At 45.6% G+C, this 22348-nt stretch overlaps 1 protein-coding gene across 7 annotated transcripts in view; it reads left to right on the forward strand.

The window, feature by feature from the left end:
- THSD7B (thrombospondin type 1 domain containing 7B) overlaps positions 1 to 22348 on the forward strand; it is a 567277-nt gene that overhangs the window by 427568 nt on the left and 117361 nt on the right. For all 7 annotated transcript variants that reach the window (XM_056535831.1, XM_056535826.1, XM_056535830.1 and 4 more), the window contains one exon: positions 14715 to 14868. In XM_056535831.1, coding sequence (XP_056391806.1) covers positions 14715 to 14868 — 154 coding nt within the window. The remainder of the gene's footprint in view (positions 1 to 14714; positions 14869 to 22348) is intronic.

The raw sequence follows: 22348 nt of genomic DNA on the forward strand, positions 1-22348 counted from the left end.
CCTGACATGGACAGAGGTGTCAGCAGAGAGCACTGTGGTCAGACTGGAAAGAACTACACAACTTCCTCTGGAGCATACAGCAGCTGATAAGTACTGGAAGGAATGAGATTTTTAGATAGAAGTCATTTACAAATCTGTTTAACTTTCTGGCACCAGCTGATTGTAAAAAAAATGATAGGTTCCTTGGTTATGAGTATTAGTTATGTTGTGGTTTCCTGGTCAAGGATTTGTGCCATCATGGGCCATCAGGTCGGGATTAGTGATGTAATGGGTTCCTGGGAGAGAAATACTAATATCATGGTGAGTAACAGTGATGTCATGGGTTGTTAGTAGAAGATTGGTGTCACGATGCCGGCTGGCAGGAGGTGGATCCTCTGTGCCAGAGAGGGATTGGCGTGGACCGTGCTAGTGGACCGGTTCTAAGTCACTACTGGTTTTCACCAGAGCCCGCCGCAAAGCGGGATGGTCTTGCTGCGGCGGTAGTGACCAGGTCGTATCCACTAGCAACGGCTCAACCTCTCTGACTGCTGAAGATAGGCGTGGTACAAGGGAGTAGACAGAAGCAAGGTCGGACGTAGCAGAAGGTCGGGGGCAGGCGGCAAGGTTCGTAGTCAGGGGCAACGGCAGGAGGTCTGGAACACGGGCTAGGAACAAACAAGGGAACGCTTTCACTAGGCACAAGGGCAACAAGATCCGGCGAGGGAGTGCAGGGGAAGTGAGGTATAAGTAGGGAGTGCACAGGTGGAAACAATCAAGCTAATTGGGAAGATTGGGCCAGGCACCATCATTGGTGCACTGGCCCTTTAAATCGCAGAGACCCGGCGCGCGCGCGCCCTAGGGATCGGGGCCGCGCGCGCCGGGACAGGACCGACGGAGAGCGAGTCAGGTACGGGAGCCGGGGTGCGCATCGCGAGCGGGCGCCACCCGCATCGCGAATCGCATCCCGGCTGGAGGCGGTACCGCAGCGCACCCGGTCAGTGGATCCGACCGGGGCGCTGCAGCAACGGGGATGAGGCGAGCGCTCCGGGGAGGAACGGGGACCCGGAGCGCTCGGCGTAACAGTACCCCCCCCCTTGGGTCTCCCCCTCTTCTTGGGGCCAAAGAACCTGAGGAAAAAAAACTCAATTTTTCCGTGATGAGGTCCGAGGCACATCAGGAGGGGCTCCGCGCGGCAACGCACGGCACAGTCCAATCTCTCACTGTCAACACAATTGATGTAGAGGGGTCTGGCGAGACTGGTCACAGGGACGTTGAACCTGTTGATAAGAGAGGCCAAAAAAAAATTTCCTGCAGATCCGGAATCCAAGAAGGCCATAGTAGAGAAGGAGAAGGTAGAGGCAGATATCCGCACAGGCACAGTAAGGCGTGGAGAAGCAGAGCTGACATCAAGAACTGTCTCACCTTTGTGCGGAGTCAGCGTACGTCTTTCCAGGCGGGGAGGACGGATAGGACAATCCTTCAGGAAATGTTCGGTACCGGCATAGTACAGGCAAAGATTCTCCATGCGGCGTCGTGTCCTCTCTTGAGGTGTCAAGCGAGACCGGTCAACTTGCATAGCCTCCACGGCGGGCGGCACAGGAACGGATTGCAGAGGACCAGAGGAGAGAGGAGCCGGGGGAAAAAAACGCCTCGTGCGAACAAAGTCCATATCCAGGCGGAGCTCCAGACGCCATCCGGAAGAACGCATGTCAATGCGAGTGGCAAGATGAATGAGTTCATGTAGGTTAGCAGGAGTTTCTCGTGCGGCCAGAACATCTTTAATGTTGCTGGATAGGCCTTTTTTAAAGGTCGCGCAGAGGACCTCACTATTCCAGGACAACTCGGAAGCAAGAGCACGGAACTGAATGGCGTACTCGCCAATGGAAGAAACACCCTGGGCCAGGTTCAGCAGGACAGTCTCGGCAGAAGAAGCTCGGGCAGGCTCCTCGAAGACACCACGGACCTCAGCGGAGAAGGACTGGACTGTGGCTGTGGCAGGATCATTGCGGTCCCAGAGCGGTGTGGCCCAAGACAAGGCCTTTCCAGAAAGGAGACCACTGCAGAGTCTAGAGTCCCCATCAAATTTGTCCGGCAGGGACAAGCAGGGGTTAGGAGCGGCCGGTTGCTGCGGAGGAGTTGCAGGAGCCGGCGGAGGAGATGGTTGTTGCAGCTGTAGCTGTGACTGAAATTGTGACTGAAGCTGCTGTATCTGTGACTGAAGATGCAGTGTCACGGAGGTCAAGTATGCCAGCTGGTGATTTCGTTGGGCGATCTTTAGGGCTAGCTGGGCGACCAGTGTAGGAACTTCAGCGGGATCCATGGCCGGATCTACTGTCACGATGCCAGCTGGCAGGAGGTGGATCCTCTGTGCCAGAGAGGGATTGGCGTGGACCGTGCTAGTGGACCGGTTCTAAGTCACTACTGGTTTTCACCAGAGCCCGCCGCAAAGCGGGATGGTCTTGCTGCGGCGGTAGTGACCAGGTCGTATCCACTAGCAACGGCTCAACCTCTCTGACTGCTGAAGATAGGCGTGGTACAAGGGAGTAGACAGAAGCAAGGTTGGACGTAGCAGAAGGTCGGGGGCAGGCGGCAAGGTTCGTAGTCAGGGGCAACGGCAGGAGGTCTGGAACACGGGCTAGGAACAAACAAGGGAACGCTTTCACTAGGCACAAGGGCAACAAGATCCGGCGAGGGAGTGCAGGGGAAGTGAGGTATAAGTAGGGAGTGCACAGGTGGAAACAATCAAGCTAATTGGGAAGATTGGGCCAGGCACCATCATTGGTGCACTGGCCCTTTAAATCGCAGAGACCCGGCGCGCGCGCGCCCTAGGGAGCGGGGCCGCGCGCGCCGGGACATGACCGACGGAGAGCGAGTCAGGTACGGGAGCCGGGGTGCGCATCGCGAGCGGGCGCCACCCGCATCGCGAATCGCATCCCGGCTGGAGGCGGTACCGCAGCGCACCCGGTCAGTGGATCCGACCGGGGCGCTGCAGCAACGGGGATGAGGCGAGCGCTCCGGGGAGGAACGGGGACCCGGAGCGCTCGGCGTAACAATTGGTGATGTCATCAGGCAAAGATTAATGGTGCCAGTGATGATCAGTGATGTCATTTGTTCCTAGCAGATTATTGGTGATATCATGGGCCATCAGGTAGAGATTAGAGATGTCATAGTCATAGACAATTACTAATATCATGAGTCTACAAAGTGAAAAATAATGATGTCATGGGTTTCTAGTAGAGGATTAGTGATGTCATGGGTTATCATATGAGGATTAGTGATGTCATGGGTTATCATATGAGGATTAGTGATGTCAAGGGTCATCATATGAGGATTAGTGATGTCATGGGTCATCATATGAGGATTAGTTGTGTCATGGGTCATCATGTGAGGATTAGTGATGTCATGGGTTTCTAGTAGAGGATTAGGGATGTCATGGGTCATCATATGAGGATTAGTGATGTCATGGGTCATCATGTGAGGATTAGTGATGTCATGGGTCATCATATTAGGATTAGTGATGTCATTGGTCATCATATTAGGATTAGTGATGTCATGGGTCATCATATGAGGATTAGTGATGTCATGGGTCATCATATGAGGATTAGTGATGTCATGGGTCATCATATTAGGATTAGTGATGTCATTGGTCATCATATTAGGATTAGTGATGTCATGGGTCATCATATGAGGATTAGTGATGTCATGGGTCATCATATGAGGATTAGTGATGTCATGGGTCATCATATTAGGATTAGTGATGTCATTGGTCATCATATTAGGATTAGTGATGTCATTGGTCATCATATTAGGATTAGTGATGTCATGGGTCATCATGTGAGGATTAGTGATGTCATGGGTCATCATATGAGGATTAGTGATGTCATGGGTCATCATATTAGGATTAGTGATGTCATGGGTCATCATATTAGGATTAGTGATGTCATGGGTCATCATATGAGGATTAGTGATGTCATGGGTCATCATGTGAGGATTAGTGATGTCATGTGTCATCATATAAGGATTAGTGATGTCATGGGTCATCATGTGAGGATTAGTGATGTCATGGGTCATCATATTAGGATTAGTGATGTCATGGGTCATCAAATGAGGATTAGTGATGTCATGGGTCATCATATTAGGATTAGTGATGTCATGGGTCATCATGTGAGGATTAGTGATGTCATGGGTCATCATGTGAGGATTAGTGATGTTATGGGTCATCATTTGAGGATTAGTGATGTCATGGGTCATCATGTGAGGATTAGTGATGTTGTTTATAACAAACAGAAACCTGGTAATATTGGGCATTGGTGATGTTATGGGTTCCTTGTAGAGGCAGGGCTGGTACAAGGATTTTTGCCACCCCAGGTAAAAGATAATTTTGTCGCCCCCTGACATTGCCCATCATCCCACTATTTGACACGCTCCACCTTAATACTGGGCAGACACACTGTAAAAAGCCCCCTCCTCATGTCATTAACTTACTAATGGGGTGACACACTGTAACAAACCTCATGTAATCTCCTTCCTACTGCGGTAACAAACTGTAACAAACCTCTTCCTCATGCTAACTCCTTCCTACTGGGGTAACACACTGTAACAAACCCCCTCCTTATGTAATTACTTTGCTGCTGGGGTGACACACATCGGAGGGGGGCTTATGGTAGTACTACTGCCTGAGCTGGCTGAGTGAGTTGTTCGGATGCTGGCTGTTTAACATTCTTGAGGTGGGCAGAGCGGTGCCCCCATCAATAGGGTGCTGTAGGTGGCTGCCTATTCTGCCTATAGGCAGAGCCGGTGTAGTGCCATAAAGTGCTGAGTCATGTAACACATTCCACGGCAAAACACAACATATGGCACTACACCGGCCCTGTGTAGTGGGTTGGGGATGCCATGGGTCTCGGGGAGAGGAGTTGTTATGAGTTTCTTGGTGAGAAAGCACTGGACACCTTAGCCAATGATTGAGTCGGCTCTTCCTATGTGTTGGAATAGAGAATAGGAGGCTCTGTGGGACTGACAGCCTCAGATTGGCCCCAAAAGGGATCAGTGGGGAGTGAGTACCATTTCTAAATAAGATCCTAGCCCTGTACCTGAATACAACAAAAAGGAGAAAAGTATGCTGTATAAAGTGCACACCCCATTCAGATAGTAGAAAAATTATGAAACATCTTTATTACACAATTCACATGCAGTTACAAAAATTGGGGACAAGAGACATTTAAAAACAATTAAAAAAAGGTCAGTATCAAGCCAACACAAGAACTGGGGGAGGGGCCATGAACCCCTTAACCCCAACCTGCCCTGTGAGATGACACAATAATAACCAATGCTCCAAAGCAAAATGAAGAAAAAATAGCAAAAAGTGCACAATAAAGAGATGGTTGCCCAAATTCACAAATAAATAACATTAATGATAGATACAAATAATGTACACAATGAAAAAAGGGGCAAACCACAGAAGGAGGAGCAGGTATGCAGATAGAACCAGGGCAGGGTGGCTGAAACCCCACGCGTTCCGTCACTTCCGTGACTTCTTTACTCTGCATGTGAATTGTGTAATAAAGATAGTATCCGTGAAGAGAAATGAAAATATCGGCACTCACCAATGTGGCTGCAGGGTCTTCTTTATTGAGACATACTCACATGCGGGGTACAGAAGAGAGGGGTGGTGGGGGGACAAGTGGTGGCGACCGAGCTCTAGTTTCGCACACTTAGTGTGCTTCGTCCGGCCATACGATGGCCGGACGAAGCACACTAAGTGTGCGAAACTAGAGCTCGGTCGCCACCACTTGCCCCCCCCCCACTCCCCTCTCTTCTGTACCCCGCATGTGAGTATGTCTCAATAAAGAAGACCCTGCAGCCACATTGGTGAGTGCCGATATTTTCATTTCTCGTCACGGATACTATGAACTTTGCTTGCATTATCTGAGCACCACCTGAGACATTACAGCTACACCAACTCCTACCTGCCATCCCAAATCCAGTACACTCACGCAGTGCCGCACTACCCCCTATGTGAAATGTGTAATAAAGATGTTTCATAATTTTTCTACTATCTGAATTGGGTGTGCACTTTATACAGCATACTTTTCTCCTTTTTTGTTGTTTACTGTGTTTTGTTGTTAGTAGCACCTCTTTGATATATTCCATAGGTTGAGCCCTCTCTCTCTCCTTTTTGTTTACTGTATCTGAATACGGCTTCTCTGTTCCCTATCCTAACAACCGGTACACAGGCTAATAGCTCCTGTTTTTTGTGACTTTGACCTTACAAGTAGAGATATATCTTATGTGATTATTTTTTCTTCTCTTCTTAAGCTGATTTAGCCCTTTAAGTCGTTTATGTAGCTGCTGTGACAAATTTATGACAACTTTTGCAATGACTGCGGGCAGCTCCGCGGCACGGGGAGGAAATAAACTCCTTGGCAAGAAGAATAAAACTTAATCCATTTCATTGATTAGTGACAGCGCCTCATACTGACACCTGGCAGTCCGGGCAGCCACACGACAACATCAAACGGATACGTAGACGGATGTATCCGAGCAGGTGACTCAGTGGTTACTTTTCTCCGTCACATTAATGAATTGCGACGTGGCCGTTAAATCATCGCCCCCGGAATTGCTTTGCTGTTTATAGAGTTTGAAAATAATAATAAAAATACATTGTTCAGATTTAATTAAATTCCGGAATCTTTTTAGCCCGGGATTTTATTACGCATGGCTGACATTTATATAAAGTATGAATACAATAATTGGACTGTGTATGAAGGTTATGGAGATTTATGAAGGATATTGCCGTTTTTTATACGCTATACATAAACCAGAGAGTAAATATTGCAAAACGGGCCATGTATGGGAATGGACTGTAATTCAGGAGCAAATATGATGCAGAAATCTCCAGATAAGACTTGATTTTACAAAGTACTTATATATCTGTGTGGATGGATCAGGGAGGGGACTGTTATCTTCTACCGCCCAACAGTCCGGGATTTTGTAGGACTGCCCCATAGAGCTAATAGATATTTGCATAAACCAGGCATATCTAGGTATTTTGTATGGAATTCCAGGACAGAACATGGTGGGTCATTAATTTTGGGGTTATGCTGGGGGTTAGAAACTTACCTCACTCCCTGACACTCCACTTCCACCATCATGCCAGCATAGGCCAATAGCTTTCATTCTGCTTGAAAGATGGAAGGCCATGGCACATTCACCATGTTAGGCCTGTCCAAATGTGTGCCTATAATTATTACATTATTTTATATTTATAACTAGTTGAGTACCCAGTGTTGCCTGGTCTGCCTTCCTTAATTTTGGAGCAGTCTCTTCAGGAAACTGTGCCACCCAGATTTTCCAGTCTCCTTAAAAAGTACCTGTTACCAAATAAACTGCTCTAAACAACTCAGGCTACGTTCCCTAACTACTCCTAACACTCCTCACACCCTTAAAAAATTTTTCAGAGCTTTAAAATGCTTTGTATCTTACCTTTATTCTTGTTCACATAGTGCAATCTCCCAGAAAGAGAAAGTGGGCGTTTCAGCAGGCATGACATCACTGAAGCCTGCTGGGGGACCACTTCTGCCCTCACATCATTGCTTGCCAGGCCGGAAGGAGACCAAACTCACTGTATTAATTGCAGCAGGGCCCAGATCAGCGCCACCTAGTGACTGATTTTTCTATTATATTTTAAACATATTTATGTTGATAATTTTTAAAGCAAGCTAATTGGAAAGTGTCTGCTAATTACACAAGGAACACTATATTAAAAGTTTGATTTGTTGACAAGTACTCGTTAAGCACCAGCAGTGCTGCTCGTAATCCCTGCGTATACAGTCAGGCGGTGACTGTATAATCCCGCCCATCACTTGTTACTCCTATTATTAAAAGTTCACGCCCATCTGACTGATTCCCTGAATTGTCCGACAAACTATAAACCCTCATATCTCAGGAACAGAAGGGCGCATCAAGAAACTGTAAAAACTTGTGTGATCAGGGAACCAGGTAATGCAATCTCATTTTTGAGACATAAGAAACATGTGTACCAAGTTTAATCGAAATATCTCCATCCAGTTGGAAGTTATGCTGAAACATACATACACACACACACACACACACACACATACATATACACACATACATTTAAATTATAATAACATTCATATATCAACACATTTTTGAGATTTTTTTTTACAACATATGCAAATGCTACACAATACACATAAATCCAGAATTATTTTTGACTCCTAGATTCTATACAATTGATGCAGAAGACTACAGTCTATTCTAAAATAGGTAATTATTTGGAATTATTTATTTATCTCAACTTTTATGACAAATTGCTGCATATGGGATTATTGAAGTGCAAACTTGTTAATATGCAATAACTCCCAGGTTAACAGATCCACCCCATCATTTGTTCCTGCATGTAGAATATATTTACATGGAGAAATTGCACTGGCCCCATTGACATGAATGTACGTGGTGTTCGAGACGAGCGTGAAATATAGGCCAGGAAAATGCATGTGATGTTAATGTAGGCAGAAGAGCAGGGGGCATTCTATCAAATGAGACGTGTATACATGACTAGCAGCCACATAATCCCATCTGGTGGGGCCATTACAGTGTGCTGGCTGTGCGTTCTGAGACCTCATTCATCATCGGGACCAACTCTATCTATTGAAAGACGTTTTCTTCTCTTTTGTAATGTAATTGCTTCCAGCTATGAGAATATAGGCTTGGGGGGGGGGGGGGGTTGGTTATGGGGGACTTCCTACAAAATTTTCCATGTTTTTACGACAAATTAAATATGTTGCAAATTGGGAAGCAATTGGTTATTTGAACAAAGAAATTGCAACTTTTTCATCAACCATTGATCCCCCCCCCCATTCTGACCAGAAGGGGAAGAACTAAAGCTAAAGTGGTCTACAAACTGTGCAATGTTGTACATTCATTTGGGGTAAACGGCGTGTATGTAGACGTTCCCACTAGAAATCCAAAAAAGAAATGCCTTTCCTCTGATGTCATGACCACAGTGCTCTCAACTGACTTCTGCTGTCCATTTTTGGAACTGTCCAGAGCAGCATATGTTTGCTATGGGGATTTTCTCCTGCTCTGGACAGTTCCTAAAATGGACAGCAGAGGTCAGCAGAGAGCACTGTGGTCATGACATCAGAGGAAATGCATTTCTTTTTTGGATTTCTCTTTAATATACAGCCCCTAAAAAGTACTGGAAGAATTAAGATTTTTTTAATAGAAGTGATTTACAAATCTGTTTAACTTTCTGGCACCAGTTGATTTAAAAAAATAAAATAAAAAAAGGTTTCCACGGGAGTACCCCTTTAACCTCTTAAGGACCAATGACGTTGTGGAACGTCATGGCACCCTGGGCTTTAAGGACCAATGACGTTCCACAACGTCATGGCATTTTCCGGTCCTTGCACCTCGCCGGGCAGAGATCGGAACCGGATGCCTGCTGAAATCCTTCAGCAGGCATCCAGGGCAAACGCAGAGGGGGGCCATGTAGGCCCCCCATGTCGGCGATCGCCACAAATCGCAAGGGAAATCGCCCTTGCGATCTGCGGCGATACCGGGCTGATCGGGTCTCTGGGACCCGACCGCCCGGTAATTTCGCATGATCCCGGCTGTCACAGACAGCCAGGACCATGCTAAAGTATAGGAGCGAGGTGGCAAGCCTGCCACCTCCTCCGATCCCCTGCGATTCTTCGGTTAGTTAACCGACCAATTGCAGGGGGGGGGGGGGTTACTTCCTCCCATCCTGCCCGGCCCCTGGGAGTCCGGAGAGGACGGGAGGAAGACCGGAGGACGCGGCGGGGGACGGGGGAGTGCTGGGGACCGGCCCCGGTACTTACCTCGTCCCTGAAGACCCGGATCCCGGCGGTGAAGACGTCGGCGGCGGCAAAATGTGAGTAGATCTTCAGCCGCGATAGGGCCATTTACAGCAATGCACGTCGCCGTAAAGCGACATGCATTGCTGTATTGGGACCCTGTATACTACAACTCCCAGCATGCCCAGACAGCCCTTGGCATCTGGGCATGCTGGGAGTTGCAGTTTTGCAACATCTGGAGGTCCGCAGTTTTGGGACCACTGTGCCCTTCCAGATGTTTCAAAACTACACATCCTCAGCATGCCCTTACTGTCCAGGCATGCTGGGAGTTGTAGTTCTGTAACATCTGGCCCTTCAGATGTTGCAGAACTACAACTCCCAGCATGCCTGGACAGTTTTGGCATACTGGGAGTTGTAATTTTGCAACATCTGGAAGGGCACAGATTGGGACCCACTGTATTAGTGGTCTGCAAACTGTAGTCCTCCAGATGTTGCAAAACTACAACTCCAAGCATGCTGGGAGTTGTAGTTCGGCAACATCTGACTCTAAAGATGTTGCCGAACTACTACTTCCAGCATGCCTGAGAATGTTTGGGAGTAGTGGTTTTGCAACAACTGGAGGCACACTGGTTGGGAAACATTGTCTGTTTCCTAACTCAGTGTTTCCCAACCCGTGTGCCTCCAGCTGTTGCAAAACTATAACTACCAGCATGCACTGATAGACTGTGCATGCTGGGAGTTGTAGTTTTGCAACAGCTGGAGGTTCCCCCCCTGTGAATGTACATGGTACATTCACATGGGCAGGGGGCTTACAGTGAGTATCAGGCTGCAAGTTTGCGATGCAGCAAATTTTGCGCGGCAGCTCAAACTCGCAGCGGGAAACTCGCTGTAACCCCCCGCCTGTGTGACTGTACCCTAAAAACACTACACTACACTAACACGAAATAAAATAAAAAGTAAAAAACACTATATATACACATACCCCCTACACAGCCCCCCTCCCCTCCCCAATAAAAATGAAAAACGTCTGGTACGCCACTGTTTTCAAAATGGAGCCTCCAGCTGTTGCAAAACAACAACTCCCAGTATTGCCAGATAGCCGTTGACTGTCCAGGCATGCTGGGAGTTTTGCAACAGCTGGAGGTACCCTGTTTGGGAATCACTGGCGTAGAATACCCCTATGTCCACCCCTATGCAAATCCCTAATTCAGGCCTCAAATGCGCATGGTGCTCGCACTTTGGAGCCCTGTCATAATTCAAGGCAACAGTTTAGGGCCACAAATGGGGTATTGTCATACTCAGGAGAAATTGCCTAAAAAATTTTGGGGGGCTTTTTCTCCTTTCACCCCTTATGAAAAGGTGAAGTTGGGGTCTACACCAGCATGTTAGTGTAAAAAAATAAATTTTTTACACTAACATGCTGGTGTTGGCCCATACTTTTCATTTTGACAAGAGGTAAAAGGGAAAAAAGCCCCCCAAAATTTGTAATGCAATTTCTCCCAACTATGGAGATAACCCATATGTGGGCGCAAAGTGCTCTGAGGGCGCACAACAAGGCCCAGAAGGGAGAGTGCGCCATGTACATTTGAGGTGATTTGCACAGGGGTGGCTGATTGTTACAGCGGTTTTGACAAACGCAAAAAAAAAACACGTTACCCCATTTCGGAAACTACACCCCTCACGGAATGTATTGAGGGGTGCAGTGAGAATTTACACCCCACTGGTGTCTGACAGATCTTTGGAACAGTGGGCTGTGCAAATTAAAAATTTTGTACAGCCCACTGTTCCAAAGATCTGACAGACACCAGTGGGGGGTAAATGCTCACTGTACCCCTTTTTACGTTCCTCAAGGGGTCTAGTTTCCAAAATGGTATGCCATGTGGGGGTTATTTTGCTGTCCTGGCACCATAGGGGCTTCCTAAATGCGACATGCCCCACGAGCAAAATTTGCTCTCAAAAAGCCAAATATTACTCCTTCTCTTCTGAGCATTGTAGTTCGCCCGTAATGCACTTCAGGTCAACTTATGGGGTACCTCCATACTCAGGAGAGATGGGGTTACAAATTTTGGGGGGTATTTTCTGCTATTAACCCTTGCAAAAATGTTAAATTTGGGGGGGGGGAAACACACATTTTAGTGAAAATATATATTTCTTTTTACGTATGCAAAAGTCGTGAAACCCCTGTGGGGTATTAAGGCTCACTTTATTCCCTGTTACGTTCCTCAAGGGGTCTAGTTTCCAAAATGGTATGCCATGTGGGTATTTTTTGCTGTCCTGGCACCATAGGGGCTTCCTAAATGCGACATGCCCCCGAGCAAAATTTGCTCTCAAAAAGCCAAATATCACTCCTTCTCTTCTGAGCATTGTAGTTCGCCCGTAGTGCACTTCAGGTCAACTTATGGGGTACCTCCATACTCAAAAGAGATGAGGTTACAAATTTTGGGGGGTATTTTCTGCTATTAACCCTTGCATAAATGTGAAATTTGGGGGGAAACACACATTTTAGTGACTTTAAAAAAAAAAAATGTTTACATATGCAAAAGTCGTGAAACACCTGTGGGGTATTAAGGCTCACTTTATTCCTTGTTACGTTCCTCAAGGGGTCTAGTTTCCAAAATGGTATGCCATGTGTTTTTTTTTTCCTGTTCTGGCACCATAGGGGCTTCCTAAATGCAACATGCCCCCCAAAAACCATTTCAGAAAAACGTACTCTCCAAAATCCCCTTGTCGCTCCTTCGCTTCTAAGCCCTCTACTGCGCCCGCCGAACACTTTACATAGACATATGAGGTATGTGCTTACTCGAGAGAAATTGGGCTACAAATATAAGTATACATTTTCTCCTTTTACCCCTTGTAAAAATTAAAAAATTGGGTCTACAAGAACATGCGAGTGTAAAAAATGAAGATTGTGAATTTTCTCCTTCACTTTGCTGCTATTCCTGTGAAACACTTAAAGGGTTAAAATGCTGACTGAATGTCATTTGGAATACTTTGGGGGGTGTAGTTTTTATAATGGTGTCATTTGTGGGGTATTTCTAAGATGAAGAACCTTCAAATCCACTTCAAACCTGAACTGGTCCCTGAAAAATTGTGATTTTGGAAATTTTGTGAAAAATTGGAAAATTGCTGCTGAACTTTGAAGCCCTCTGGTGTCTTCCAAAAGTAAAAACACATCAATTTTATAATGCAAACATAAAGTAGACATATTGTATATGTGAATAAAAAAAATTATTTGGAATATCCATTTTCCTTACAAGCAGAGAGCTTCAAAGTTAGAAAAATGCAACATTTTCAATTTTTTCATCAAATTTTGGAATTTTTCACTAAGAAACGATGCAAGTATCGACAAAATTTTACCAATAACATAAAGTAGAATATGTCACGAAAAAACAATCTCGGAATCAGAATGATAGGTAAAAGCATCCCAGAGTTATTAATGCTTAAAGTGACAGTGGTCAGATGTTCAAAAAACGCTCTGGTCCTAAGGTGTAAAATGGTCTGGTCCTTAAGGGGTTAACATACCACACTCCAAGGATAAAGAGGTTGCCGTGCCAAGCGCTGGGTAAGGAATACCACACATGCAAGGTTAGGGAAAATACTTTTGAACTTTACTTCAGGAATTGCAGCAGTGTAATGCAAACAGTTCAGTTTCAGTGCAGTTTCGCTGAAGGATGCTATAGGAAGCCACAGTTGCTGTATTGGCACTCTGGGACTTGTAGTCCTACTCGACTAAGATAAAACTTGACTGGTCGAAATTTGACAAGGACAGTTTTACTGAGCTGGTCTTAACGTGACTGGACTGGCTCACTGGGACTTGTTTTGGGTAAAGCTTGACTGAACGTGGGAGATTACTATCACTGACTCTTGCAACTTCACTTGTGGCATCCAGTGTAAGGGCTTACCACCAGGGTAGACTATGGACCAGAGTTGCTGGAGGCTTTCACTCACATTATTCTTTTCATTGGCTATTGTGCCCAACAACTCCCTGGGCACTTCTCCCCAAAGCTGACTTTTCTGAACTTAACAGACTTGACTGATGGACGACCTGGTCGGCAGGATCCTGGTGAAGGGTGATGTCGCTCAGAAACTGGAAACTTTGCACCAACTGAATCAATTTAGGCCTGTCCTCATAGGGTGAGGTACAGGTCTCACAGCAGAGGTCTGGACTGGACTTCCATTCACTCTCCTCTCACACTTCTCCTCACAACTAATAAACGCCTCCCCGTGTAGACAGACCAGGGGGAGCAGGGCAGGAGGCCCTGATTGGCCAAAGTGCACATGTGATTCCCTATACATCCTCCCACACAGTTACAGTTAACTCTTTAATGGCAACAAAGAATACAGAGACATCAAATGAATGACAATACATTAAAAAGCATTAGGAAACATACGACGTGCAAACCTGGAGCTGTGGGCTGGAGCAGACAAAATAAAGTGCCATTTGCCTGACAGGACAGGTGGACAAGTGTGTTCTGCACCAGGACAAACACACACTGCACCCTACAGATAGTATAGGATTGGGAAGAGTGAATGACCTTGTAGGCAAGGTAAACATTGTAAAGGCTGCAGCACTTAATGGTGCACCATGGCTTCTTCACAGAGCTGACTGGCAGGAATACAACGAGTCGGACCCTGCCAATCTAATATTGATCTCATATTATTCTAATATTGATTCCCTATTCTTAGAACTGGATAACCCTTTTAAATAGAGACATCCAATGACTTCAATGTATAGTTAGATGACTGCACAAGAGGAATGCACATCTATGCTACTTAGGAATAGGAATGCCCAAATGACAGCCCACATGCATACCAATACCCAACAGATTTTTTTTTAATTATCCCACAGACCATTGCAAACCAACAAACCACATTCTTTATGTTTTCTCCTAGATGTGTGAACATTTCTGACAATGCTGAGGATGCATTTGTAAATGATACATATTGTATCCACCTGGAAGTGCCCTCGGCCCGGCAGGACTGCGCCATTTCATGCCCCGGGGAATGTGTGATGTCTAATTGGGGTCAGTGGAGCCGATGCACGAAGGTAACAATAATTTATCTATGGATTATTTATAGCTCTAAGAAAATGTTTTTTTTTTATGTAAAAGCTTCAATATGAACGATCATATACTGTAACTGTAGCTACAACCAAAGGATCGTAATAATAGTCCAGTTGCAAGAGAAGTAGAGATCACAGAACATAAGGTTTCATATTTAGTTCTGCAGTACGGTGAATAAGGTTTTCTAATACATTAACAAGCGTGGCTTCATTCTGAATCTCATATGTTATAAAAGTAAACCTTTCTTTCATTGGTTTTACAAGAGATTGTTACGGAATGATATATTCTACACTGCTTCTACTGTGGTATGTACTTGGGTTCAAATATGCCAGTAGCGCTATATCTAGCTATATTTTACCTAACTAAACACCTTAACTATCCAAGGGTGCAATTATACAGTTTATTTTTGTGGCGCACATATGGGCCTCAATATGGGCCTTCTATTAAGGCACCTGATTTTGCCCCCAGGAAAGAAAAGGGCCCTCTCTCCGTCCAAGGGCCACATAGCGGTATTGTCTGCCACTATGGTTCTACCACTGCCTTTTGCAACATTTCTGCAGTTTTTTTGGGTGTTTTTCCATGTGTATGTGTGTAAATGCCATTTTTTCACCCTGTAGAAGTTTTTACTGCCTTCAGGGTACTGCACGGCACAGTTTTGTATACTGTTCTTGCTCATAGCAGGGCTGAGCTTTTCCTGCAGCTATACAGCCGTGAGTACAGCTAAGGCTGGGCAGGAAGTACAAATTGTATATCTTCTCCTGTCCAGGAAGAACATACAGTAAAACAGCGAACATACAATAAACCAAACATATTTAAGTTCATGATTAAAAAATGAATGGATAACCCCTTCACAGCTGCAACTAGTTTTTCATTGTCTAGACTGGGGTTCGGAGTATAAAGAAACTCTTCATGGTTCCCAAGTCACCATCCAGTCCCCAGTTGGCAAACAACAAGACTCATGTGTGGTCACAAGGCTACCACAGAACCTCAAGGGCATGACTAGGCCATGATCAGATGTAGTGGGGCCACAATTAGGGGGATAATGAGAAAGCCAGGGAGTCCAGGGAGGGAGATGCAGGTAAAGTCTAGGAACAGGCCAATTTTCAGAACAGGAACACAGTACCAGAAGGCACACCAGGAGTTGGAACCAAGAGCATGGAGTCCAGGAATATGTCAGCAGTCATTATAAGAAACCAGGGAGCAAGATGCAGGAAGGCAAAGTGCAGGAACAGACTGGGTCAGAACCAGGTGTGAGGCAAGGCAACATTTTGGAGCAGAATGGTAATCAGAAGCAGAAACACAGTAGCAGGAATTAGAGACAAAGAGCAAGGCCAGAAACAGACCAGGGAACTGTAATGTCTGTTTTTGTGTTTTTGCATTTTTCCGTTTTAGGCCCTGTTCAGACAATAGTTAATTGTCAGTTTTCTGTGCTATTCTCCCTGGCTGGGGAATAGTTAATTCTCTGAGCCAATAAGAAATCGGGTGGGGCTATTTATCTCCTGCACTCTGTGCTGGTTATTTGATGGTTTACCTTTGCTAGAGCCGGTGTGTGGTATCCCAGTACCACATTTAATTCGGTACTTATTTATCTATGGGTCCCCGTAGCCAGACTCCCTAGGATTTAGTAATCTCTGTTAGGCTGGGTTCACACTACGGTTTGTAACTACGGTTCCCGTATACGGCTGGGAGGAGGGGTGGGCGGGGCTTAATCGCGGCGCCCGCACTCAGCCGTATTCGGGAACCGTAGTTAATGTATGTCTATGAGCCGACCGGAGTGAACCGCAGCCTCCGGTCGGCTTCTTTTTCGGCCGTATGCGGTTTCCCGACCGCAAGCAAAAACGTGGTTGACCACGTTTTTGCTTGCGGTCGGGAAACCGCATACGGCCGAAAACGCAGCCGACCGGAGGCTGCGATTCACTCCGGTCGGCTCATAGACATGCATTAACTACGGTTCCCGAATACGGCTGAGTGCGGGCGCCGCAATTAAGCCCCGCCCACCCATCCTCCCAGCCGTATACGGGAACCGTAGTTACAAACCGTAGTGTGAACCCAGCCTTAGTCAGTCCGCCCCTAGTCGCCTCTATTATAGTATATAGATTTCTAATTTGTCCATAGAATAATGTATATAGTATTATTTCTGTATATAAATGGTTAATTACCTGTTTCTATTAGCGTTGCAGGACCTGCGGGTCATGTGACAAGGTGAACTCTATGGTTTCAGCTTAAGGACCTTTGGAGGCCCTCTTACGTCAGTAATCCCATCACACCATGTACTGGTGAATGGCAGATGTTCGGACCAATCAGAATCGCCACGCCCCCTGCCCATATATGGGAGCGGCGGCCATCTTCTCTTTCTTTCTCCTGGCTCTTGATGAGAGAAGACCTATGTCGCAGTAATCGCAGTGAGTTAGGCCTGAGCCTTGCGGCAATGGCTGAACGATCTAAATTCAAGAGTGTGTCATCCCCTAATCACTCTGCAGTATCACCGGACCCAATATTTCCCCTAAATTCGGACGGATCTGCACATCACTCCCTAAATTCAGAGACTACAAGTTTAATGCAAGGTCCGCAACTTCTGCCAGTCGCTAAGCAACCTAAGAACTGTTATATGAGACTGTTACTACGCATTGGATATTGCAAGCACTGCAGTAAAGTTATTCAAGTTCAAGTTAAATCTGCTTGTGGACCTTCAGTCATTTCATTGCACCTATCGCTTCTGGGAAGGGCAGCAATAGGCCTGAACATAGATTCAGCATACCAGCCCTCACCCTGGCGTCACGAGTGACAAGGTTAATATTAACCCCTCATATAGCGATACCATACCACCACCACCACCATACACTCCCCAAGGGCTACCACAGGTGGTTTTCAGTTCTATCTGACCATGCCTGGTTTATCTTGCACCTTGTATTTATCTTGTTATATCTGAGTTTTAACCATTGTTAATAGTTCTGTTAAGTATAGATTTTAGTCTGTTGGTTTTAGGATTATGTATGTCCGTCTGTGTTCACATTGTGTCTTGTGCTTGTACCCGTGTTTTGTATTTACTGGAGTATTCCTGTTTAGAGCCCTGACCCTATATTTGTATATTTATATCCTGTCTGGTTTATCTGGTTTGGTTGTTTTCCCATTATGTTTCTGTCCTTTCCCCGACTATGTTTACGCCCATTGCACTTAAGCTCAGGAAGGGACTGGCTCCAAGTTGTCGATCCACCATATAGGGTGGATGGGCAAGTAAGCAGGGAGAGTGTATATAGGGATAGCTTAGGGCACACTCTCCCTGTCCACCTCCGCTCATGACAGAAACAAGGATCAAGACCAGGAACAGACCAGGAAACAAGGATCAAGACCAGGAACAGACCAGGAAACAAGGATTTAGACCAGGAACAGACCAGGAAACCAGGGAAAGAGCCAGAAGCAAGGTATCAGGACAAGGCAGGTTAAGGCAGTGTACAAAAACAGTAGCTGGGGGGGGGGGGACCATAACCAAGGTTGTCCTGTGCTGAATCCCAAGCAAGGATCTGGAGGCCCCAGACCCTTGCATAGGCTGATGGGATCAAATGGCATCCAGTTGCCATGGTGTCAAGAGATCCTTGCCAGTCATGGCACACCAACAGACAGGATACAAGATGGCTGTGCCAGTGAAAGAATAGGGGAGTACAGCGCTATTTATTTATGACAACCTCCTCAGCTGCTGGGCCTGTTGCCTACACCTATTGTAGGACATCTGTATGTATGTGCCATCTATCCTCACAGGTGATTACCACTGTGTTGTAAATCCAAATAATATAATTTCCATTACAATAATATATCTAAGACAAAACAACTAAAATACGATTTTCTGGGAGATTCCCCAGAGACAAATCAGGGAACTCAATAATAAGAGGGTTTTCATTTCCACAATATATTTGTGTAGAATGGCCCCAAACACAATAGCGGCTCATTACTATTCACCCCGCTGCCGGAATTAAATTGCATTGATGTTGTACACTTGACTCCGCCGGAAATTGTCAGTCTCTTCTTTGCTGCCAATTTGGATTCTGCACATACAAAACGGCATCTTGTTTGTCAAAGCCGCTTCTTCTCTTTTTTTTAAACTTTTTTCTCTATTGTGAGATTTGCATAAACGACACGGACACATTTATGGAGAGGCCATACGAGACATGGATGTATTTTCTGTGTGTCCTCCCCCTGCCACAGAGGATCACATTCATTACCATAAACACCAGAATGTATTCCAAGGAAACGCGTTGAATATGGATATGATTAGAGATAGATGGCATCTAAGTGCGGCGGCGTGACAGTCACCTCTGTCTTACGTTTCCATTGTTTTAGGTGCTATGCGCCAAAGAAGAGCTGAATAAAAATGTATTCAATTAAACGCTACCTGACATTCCAACAGATCGGTATCATTCATCTGTAGAACAAGCTACAAGATGCCGTCCTTGGCTCGTGTCTTGGTAATGGATATTGCCTGAGAACATGTTTCTCTCTAAGGGCCCGTACATATATTTCTGCAGAAGGCAAAAAAAAATGCATTATATGGGGCAAATTCTGAAATTTTGCAATTTTAAAAGGGTACTCCACTGGCCAGCGTTCGGAGCTAAATGTTCTGAACGCTGTTTTCACACTGCTGGGGTCAGCCACGCCCTTCGTTACGTTATGGTCACGCCCCCCAATGCAAGTCAATGGGAGGGGGTGTGACGTGAGTCACGCCCCCTCCCATAGACTTGCATTGAGGGGGCGTGACCATGACTGCACGTGGGGCGTGGCCGACCTCCGCAGCTCAAAAGCAGCGTTCGGAACGTTTCGCTCCGAACGCCGGCCAGTGGAGTACCCTTTTAACTCCATAACTTCAGAAAAATTAATGAGCATAGGCCATCATTATCAAATGGGCCGGGGTCCGACGTCTAATCCTGCTGATCAAATGATTGCAGAAGAACAGGTTTAGTAAGATGAGTGAGTTGAATATTTTTTTATTTTTTGAAAAGTTGCAGATTTTTCATGATTTTTTTTTTTCTTCTGTGCAAACATGTGTGACTTTTCAAAAATACGTCAGGGGACAGTGGCCTAACATGGAGGGGGCGTACTAGACATTAGGTCCGATTTGCGACAGTAAAAGTTACAGAAATCTAAGCCAGGTGCATTATCAGCCACAGATCTGCTGGACTTACTGAGAGGCGTGCACTAGTGCTGTGAAAATGGGCGGAGCTTTATATAAGCGCGGTGTAAATCTCCCCTCCAATATATCCGACTCATGTGATATAGACTGAGTTGATACTGCGTTTGGTGGATCAGTACTGCCAACTCACAATAGAAGTATTAGAGACTATGCACCTTAGTAAGCTCTGTGCATCTGTATATATTGTATGTGCACCTGAAGTGCCATAGCATAGCATTGATCAGTGTTATCGGTGCTCTGCTTATACAGCCTACTGAGACAGACTGTATAAGGAAGTACACAAAGCGTGCCGGAGATATGTAAGAGGACTCCGGAACGAGAGGGCATAAAACTGTAGCATTGTTTTTATTCACTACTCACATAAGGTGTTTACATTTGTGGTTATTACCTGATTTTTATGGTGAGTGAATACCTTTTCATCTGTAACAATTTATCTGTGGTGATAGTTTATCGTTATTGGTGGACTGGAAGGATGTTGTTTGTCCCTGTCACCATTATCACTGACCAAACGGTATAATGACGGGTGACTTCATTACAGTTTACACATTGGTAAACGGATGGTCGCAGTTGCAAGACAGTATATTGGGACATCAGTATGTTGAGGTCTTACTCGCCTACATTTATCGTTCATTATTGATAAAATCAGGTATTTAGGTATTATTTTGGATGTGTTACGAGTGTGCAGTCACATTTATAGTTATGAGAATCCTTTTAATGCATACCAATAAAACAAGTCTAAACAAGGGTCTATAAGGTCTGTGATATTATGGGACTCCGGCCACCGCCTAAGCTGATCAAGACTCTGCGATTGCGCTGATGAGGTCTCAATTAACCCACTGAACTGACTGTTGCATGTGTTTTTAGATTGTAGGTGTCATGATCAACTTTGCGGCATCTAAAGGGTTAATTCCAGACATCACAGGCTCACGAGCTGAGCGCGCTTCATACCTGATGTGTCCCAGCAGCTGATCGCAGACGGTACTCACTGGGTATGAAGCTCACTCAGCACTTTATACACTCTGATCGCAACCAGGGGAGCCGTGACGTCATGGCTCCGCCCCTCGTGACATCACGGCCCGTCCCCTTAATGCAAGTCTGTGGGAAGGGGCGTTACGACCGCCACGCCCCCTCCCATAGACTTGTATTGAAAGGGGCGGGCAGTGATGTCACAAGAGGTGGAGCCGTGACTGCCCATTATTACGTGCAGAGCGAACTCGCTCTGTGCTGTAATGATAGCGCAGTGCTGCAGCGGGGATCCTGGGGATCCCCAGCAGCGGGACCACGGCGATCTGACATCTTATCTCCTGTCCTTTGGATAGGGGATAAGATGTCTAGGGGTGGAGTACCCCTTTAAGGAGGTCTCTTGCCTGTATACTCAAAGTGGAGCTGTCAGCAGGAATACACGGTTTTAAATAGTGGCATACTGTGTTTTTTTTTTATTTTATTTTTTTAATCTCCATAGTCCTTTCCAGTGCTGAGATAAAAGTCTTGTTGTTATTATGCACATAAGGCTCAAGTGCCCATTGGGCGTTCCCCTCTATGGCAAGAGCCTAGGTAAGTCCTGTCCATTTCCTCTTTATCAGTTAGCATCTGCCTAACTCATTTGACCACTAGATAGAGATGGGCTGAACCTACCTCAACTCTTGCCTTGTTGGGTAAATGTATGAAGAAAGTTTGAGAAAAGTAATATTAGCCTTTTTTGCATTACATTTTATTTATTTATTTATTTTTTTTGAGGCTGGAAATGTGGCTCTTAAAACCTAGTGGAAACACAGCCTGAAAAGATCTGAGGGTCTATTCCAACAGCAGAATTTCCACTTGCGACATTACGCCTCAAATTAAAGGGGTTATCCAGAAAAAAATTATTGTATATTTATCAACTGGCTCCAGAAAGTTAAACAGATTTGTAAATAACTTCTATTATAAAATCTTAATCCTTTCAGTACTTATGAGCTGCTGAAGTTGAGTTGTTCTTTTCTGTCTGACAACAGTGCTCTCTGCTGAGACATCTGTCTGTCTCAGGAACTGTCCAGAGCAGGAGAGGTTCGCTATGGGCATTTGCTCCTACTCTGGACAGTTCCCGGAGACAGACAGAGATGTCAGCAGAGAGCACTATTGTCAGACAGAAAAGAACAACTTAATTTTAACAGCTGATAAGTACTGGAAGGATTAAGATTGTAAGTAGTTTACAAATCTGTTTAACTTTCCAGAGCCAGTGGGATATGAAAACAAATGTATATTAACTGGAATACCCCTTTAACATTGTTACTGCTCACTCTCTG

The sequence above is a fragment of the Hyla sarda genome, chromosome 8 (genome assembly GCF_029499605.1).
Source record: "Hyla sarda isolate aHylSar1 chromosome 8, aHylSar1.hap1, whole genome shotgun sequence".
NCBI lineage: Eukaryota > Metazoa > Chordata > Amphibia > Anura > Hylidae > Hyla > Hyla sarda.